The 6425-nt window shown below is 49.0% G+C and overlaps 1 protein-coding gene and 1 pseudogene across 2 annotated transcripts; one reads left to right on the top strand and one right to left on the bottom strand.

Moving 5' to 3' along the window:
- Positions 1–937: 937 nt before the first annotated feature.
- On the top strand, positions 938–2546 carry EI90DRAFT_3140504 (uncharacterized protein; the record flags this gene model as incomplete). The annotated part of the gene is made up of 6 exons (XM_039064959.1): positions 938–1381; positions 1445–1699; positions 1755–1940; positions 2003–2290; positions 2388–2423; positions 2475–2546. The coding sequence occupies 6 exons, from the start codon at positions 938–940 to the stop codon at positions 2544–2546; spliced, it is 1281 nt and encodes a 426-aa protein (XP_038907492.1).
- A 3432-nt stretch (positions 2547–5978) lies between these two features.
- On the bottom strand, positions 5979–6051 carry EI90DRAFT_t350 (annotated as a pseudogene). The gene has a single exon. The product of its transcript is annotated as a tRNA-OTHER (tRNA).
- Positions 6052–6425: the final 374 nt, after the last annotated feature.

Raw genomic sequence — 6425 nt, 5'->3', positions numbered from 1 at the left:
AATCGAATGTATATAGGACATATTATTAATACACAATTACAATTAATATACACAACCGTAATACCGCTCGGCCAGCGAGCTCCTACATATACCTACTCTACTTGGGCTTTATATCAATAACTATTGATGAACCGTGGATGGTCCGGAATAGGAACACTCCCTTCATCAGTTCAGTGAGTAGCAGTCACGGGCTTCTCTGCAACACCTGAAGCGATGACACACACAAAATATGGCTGAGCTGGCCACTTCAACTTATTATCAGTGACTCGGAACATGATGAGAGGCAGTGGACTGGTATGACTAGGTGCGCAATATCGTGTTTGCTTTAGGGTGGTTCTGCTGGGTATGGCACAATACTGTTGTGTCATATCGCGGGTACCTCAACAATAATTTATTACGCGCGCTTACTACTATCTTACACCACTCCCTACTCCTATGCAGTACTGGCAGATTGACACCTCCCGACTTCATCATCACCAAACCTCATCAGCAACACTGTTAGGCCAGATTGTAATATCGCGTGCACACCGACTAATCTCGGCACTATATACTCAACCTCGCAGCGGATGCCCATTGCCCCAGCCATTCCTGCCACCACCACCAAGCCGATTAGCAGTCAGCAATGGGATTGGGATAATGTTGCAACACTGCATGCATTCTATGCCAACCAATCCCAAAGCAGACGGCGTCCCCCATCACCAAACTCGCAGCCAGCGCTTGTATTGCACATTAACACCTCCAACTCCCTCATCATTGAGCTGATCTACGAGTGTTGGACTTCTCCTTTCCCATTGTTGTCAAATAGTAAAACGTGTAGTTAGCAATTTGAAATTCAGTTTTCAATCCTTCCAACTACCACAAGGCCCTGGTTCGCTGTCTGCAATCTGCCTGCGATCTGTCCGATAAACATTGAAGGAGGTTCCTTTCACGGCCCACAATGTCCATCTCACCAAACCCAAGCTCCAGTGCATTCCGATCTCATCGATTCCAGGCACCAACTAGCTCTGAGGTTGCGCCACCTGCTGACCCTCCTACCAACACTGATCCTCTCACCCACACTGATACCTATGATGAAATCAATGATGGCACTGATGCAGATGGTTCAGATCCTGGCTCTGGTGATATAACCAGTATTAAAAGTGTCGAGAAAAGAATTCGGGAATATGCAGCTCTCTATGCAGTTCTCTATTCTCCCTTTTTGTCAAAAGCTTCCCTTAGAGTGGAACTCAATAGCAACTTCCATTCATGGACAGCTGAGGCAATGTTTTCATCTGAGGCAAATTTCAGCCAATACTGTGTCCACAAGATTCTTGAAATGAAGTACTCTATATTGACAGATGAGCTCCGCACTCATTCTGGAGTTATGCCCTGGTTGGCCAAGGTATTCCTATGTCCTGGTGGCTTGCCTTACAATTAATTAATCAGATATTTCTGGTATGGCTAGTTTGTTTCTGATGTTGGGGCAAGGAGATGGCAAATGATGAGCCGCTTGCGAAAATCAAGCCTTCAACTGTTTGGCATGGACTTAAGTGTAACATTGCTGAAGTCAGGACATGGCCCAACTGCTGAAGAACGCCAACAACATCTCGGAATAATTCCTGATTCTCCCACTCCCATCGATCATCTGCCCTTGTTTTTGTTTCCAAATAATGACCGTTCTTGTCACCAGCATGTATTTCGCTCACAGGTTGTTGCAGCTGTGAGCACTTTACTTGTGTGTTATGCTAATCATCTCACTCATATTGCTCAACAAGGCAATTATTGTTATTATTTTTGGACCTGCTGCACTCAATGATGCTGTGTCTGCTATCCCCCTTCCTGGATCTCCTTTGCTAGAGGATTGGGAATCTGCAAGGCTGCATGCATCACCAAAGGCATTGGGTGTTACACATGCAGTAACTGAAATAACTCCAGGCACTGTTGCCATTGTTGCAATGCTGGTGGGCACCACTAAAATCCTATTTGACTGTCTTATACCAACCAATTGAATCTGAAATAACAGGTCTATTTCATGCTATCTGGTGATACTGAGTTGGTTTCTGCCCATGGGAAACCTAGTCACACCAATTATCTTGACATCCTTCTCAACTTTTACAAGTTCATCCTCACTGTGCTCAAACGAGAGGAAACTGCTACACTCCGTCCAATGCATGAAACAATGCAGTGGTATCAGCATTTATTGTTTGGTTCTCCTGCAAGAACAGAAGAGTCAAATCTGTTGGTGGAAGGTGGAGGCCTTGCTGGGGGCCTGGATGCCCTTCTTGCTGAAATGGATGTCAATGATAGTGAGGTGAGTCCACTGTCCAATTTCTCTGTATGAGTTTTGACATGGGGCGGGTCTCCATCTTGTGTTGATGCTGAAAATTTGCTGTACGAACCTGAAACAGATCCAGCATCACCCAACATGCCCTCTGAAGAGCCTCGTAAGTTCAGCCAAAACTCTTATATACATTTTGGTGCTAACACTCTCACAGAGGGCCCAGAACCAGATGTTCAGACTGAAGTGGTGGCTAGCTCTGCAGTTAGCTTGGGCGAAGGGGGTTTGACAAGGCATGGGCGCAGAGGTTGAGTTCATAGAAATGACAGCCCTGGAGATAACAGTTCCAGAGAGGTCAGTCGTGGAAGGAGAGGCCAGAGGCAAGGGAGCAGAGGCAGAGTTAGGGGCAATAGTGGCCGTGGAAGTCGTAGAGGCCATGGAAGTCATGGAGGCCAGAGTGCTGCAACTGGTGATGAGTAGCTTCTGTGAATACACCATGTTTATACCCCTTTCCCTTTGTCTGTTTTTTCTCTTGTCTTTTGTCTGTGTTTTGCCTTTGTCTGAGTATGTCCTTCTGAGTATGTCCTTGTCCTTTGTCTGAGCATTTCCTTGTCCTTTGCTTGTGTAACTGTCATGGTCCTTGCATGTTCTAATGAAATAATCATTGGATATAGAGCCTAGGGATGGAAAGTTAGACTAGGTAGATACATACAAGGCAAGTTGGTGTCAGGGAACATGTGTCAGTTTGACCTTGCAGCTGAGAATCTCCACAACCACTCCCAGTTCCATTACCCCCAGTTGTCATATCCATCACTTTCCACCACCTTCCATCACCTTCCATCACCTCCAACCATCTCCATCCCTTCTGCACCAACCTCAGGACCTCAAAATTCCGTATTCACCTCCACACCCCCCAATGGTCACCACCCTTATATTACATATGCCACCCTAGTGTTAGAACCAGGCGAGAGTGGACGATTCCAGAGGGGAACTGTAAGAGACCAGATCGAGACAAAGGATTGTCTCTGTGATGGAGGGCTTCGGCCTCAGCAACTCAAGCCAGGAGCGCTGTGCCAAGTTACACATCCATGCCCTAATTTACTTATTGGCAACAAGAACTAAGGGGGATCAACTCAAGTCGATTTTATTACTGAGGTGTAACCTATGTACAAGTTGAGTATATATAGTTACAGCGAGGGTGTGTCAGAACCATGCGAATCTTCGCCGATGGTAGCCATAGGCGACCGAACGTTGCCTGCTGGTGGTAAAGGCGTCCTACACACAACCGAGCTTTAGCGAGGGATAAACCCCACCGATCTCGAGGCCGAGGCTACTTAGGTGAGTGAGCTGGGATTTCGGCTTCAACGACTCGAGGAGGAGCGTTGCGCCTCATTCTTGACACGGTCCCGATACTTCAGAAGGTCAGAGGTCTTACAGGGGACAGAGGTAAGCTTAGGGGTGAATTCTAGTTGATTTCGAACTACAGTACAAGCATTAGTTACAAGCTGTATATAAGTGCTAGGGAACTGAATAGGGAATAAGTTGCCAGATCTCGCAGAGATTGCGGGCAGAGAAAAGAAGGAGGAAAACAAACAAGAAGCACGTGTTCAAGACAGCGAAGGTCAAGCGTGACCTTTGCCACGAGATAACAAGGTGCGGTGAAACATGGAACAACAGGTCGCAGCGCCCTGCGCCGCTAGGTCGTTCAATGACAATTAGGAGAGGGGTTGTGGAGAGGTGGCGGGAAGGGGTTAGACGGCGACGGGCGGTGAGCGGAGTGTGCGGGGAGTGTTCGGGCATGGGAGAAGGTTGGGGAGGAGGTCGTCTGACCCTGGGGAACGCTGGGTCGTGACAGGGTGGGCCCGTAAATGGCAGGGCCAAGTGGAGTGGAGCTAATGGAGTTAAACATTAGCCGATTGAATATTACCGACAAGTCAGGTTACAGGGTTAGTGGAATGGTAGGCGATAACCCAGAAACGGAAAGGAGGGATAGGCCCGAAGGTGGGCTTGCAGGGCAAGTGTCACGACCCGACATATCCAACACTTCCCTCTACACGTCCTAGTGTCACTTGGCCCGTCCCTCCCGCTATCATCATCATCCATCCACCCATCCGTCCACCCGTCACCCTCATCCACACTTCCTCCCTCGCGCGCGTACCTCCCAACCTAGGTTGCCCGCTTCATTGTTGTCCGCCCCCAGCCGGACGGCTTGCTAGACGGCCGGATGGCCTTTTCTCTTTTGTCCGCTTGCGGACTATTGTTCCTCCTATTATTCCTTGCTTTCCTTTTGTTGACCAAGTTTGCCGATATTGATTATTTGTTCCTTTCTTCATTCATTAATATCGCGCTTGATCCACCACTCCTTCCGGGCCGCTCTCATTTAGTTACTTGTGTTTATAACGCGTGTAGGTTACACCGGATGTACCTCAGTTCGTATATCGACTTGGATTCCCCCTCTAAACTCTTATCCTCATCGTAAGGCTTCTGTCTGAAATTGGGACACCAACGTAAGAACGAAGCGCAGCGCTCCACCCGAGTCGCTGAAGCTAAAGTCCCGCCCCTCCGACCTTACGAGCCCGGACGACCTCGCGCGCCTTGCGGGTCACCCGGATACGCTTCTGGCACGTTCCTGACAGCAAGCAAGTGAATTGCCCAGCAGAGGCAGGAGTGCACTAGCGGATGTCAGAGCTGTCCGGAAGCCTTCAGGGCTCCGTACTTAGGGAGGCATAGGTAATATATTGAAAAGAGGGGGTGGTGACCATCGAGGGAAGCGGAGGTGATTGCGGAATATGGGAGCTCCGAGGTTAGTGAAGAAGGAGCGGAGGTAGTCCGGAGGGACCGGAGGTAGTGAAGGACGATGGCCATGGATGGATATGGCAGAAGGTGACTAATTAAGATGATGAGGGCAGAGTCAATGGAGGATGCAGGTAGCTCCGAAGCCGCAGTTATGTCAGGGTACCGAGCTGCTTGGACTCTAAGTTGAGGGATCCCAAGCCTTCGCTGGAGGTGAGGCCAAGGGGGACAGGGTCAGTCTCAATGGGGGAACCCAGTAAAGCGGATTGCGATAGGGATTCCAGCTGAGCAGCGAGGGGAAGTTGTTGGAGATCAACCTCAAAACATGTATTTACATATATTTGTGCTGACAATTCTATTCAGCGGTCTACTCTCATCTGGTCCAACCCCGGCCCTATTGTGGCCTCATCCTATGGTTTTCTATAGAAGTGAGAGAAGAAAGTTATCTTCCTCACTCGCTACCCAGGGAATGATAAAGTCAGTATGCCCAGCAAAGGGGGGCTGCTCTACAGAAGGAAATATAACAAATGTCTGTGCCAGTCGGGGGATGATGATCAGGGTTTGTGGGTAATGTCGGTCTGGGGCAAGTGTGTCATCAGTTGTGTGTAAACAGTCCGGACTTAACCAGGCTGTACTCTGACAAGTTACCTATCCAAGAAATGTTGGGTGACTCCAATAAATGAAATGGATAGAAGAAGGGTTTAGAAGTATATAACAAGATGTCAGAGGTCCATTGGGAGGTTGGAGCATTCTGGGGGTGCCGGAGGTTCCGGCTTGGGACTGAGCTTCCGGGATGGAGGTGGCTTAGGGTGAGTGTGCCGAAGTCCAGGCTGGAGCTGAGATGGTAGGGGTGGAAGTGGGGTAAAAACATAAGGAGAAATGTGTTGGAATTTGTACACGTGGTCTTGGGAACCTAAATGCTAAAATATGGACATTCTGGGAGTCAAACCACAGAACCCTGCATAGGTACCAAGAGTGTGTTACCATTACACTAAATGCCCACATTAGGCAGAGGTGGTTTCTAACAAAATGGTGCAGGGGATGGTGAGGTTGTTAGGAAGGTGTAGTGAGGTGGGAGAGTGTGGGAGAGTGTCATATCCCGGAACCCCGACCCTGCACACTCCCACCACATCACACCTTCCTAACAACTTCACCATCCCCTACACCACGCCTCCCCACTCCCCAAGTCACCTTCCCTCCTGACTGTCTCAGCTCTGGTCTGGTTGCGGCACACTGAACCTTGGCCACTCCCATCCCGGAAGCTCGGTCCTGAGTCAGAACATTTGGAGACTCCGGATTTGCTCCGATACCCCAACGGACCTCCGACATCCCATGACACACCCTTAAACCATTTCTCCACCCATTTCATTTATTT

This window comes from Cantharellus anzutake (genome assembly GCF_015039405.1).
Source record: "Cantharellus anzutake strain C23 chromosome Unknown EI90scaffold_324, whole genome shotgun sequence".
In the NCBI taxonomy this organism is placed as follows: Eukaryota; Fungi; Basidiomycota; class Agaricomycetes; order Cantharellales; family Hydnaceae; genus Cantharellus; species Cantharellus anzutake.
The sequence above is the reverse complement of the archived record's forward strand: the minus strand, read 5'-3'. Positions and strand labels throughout refer to the sequence as shown.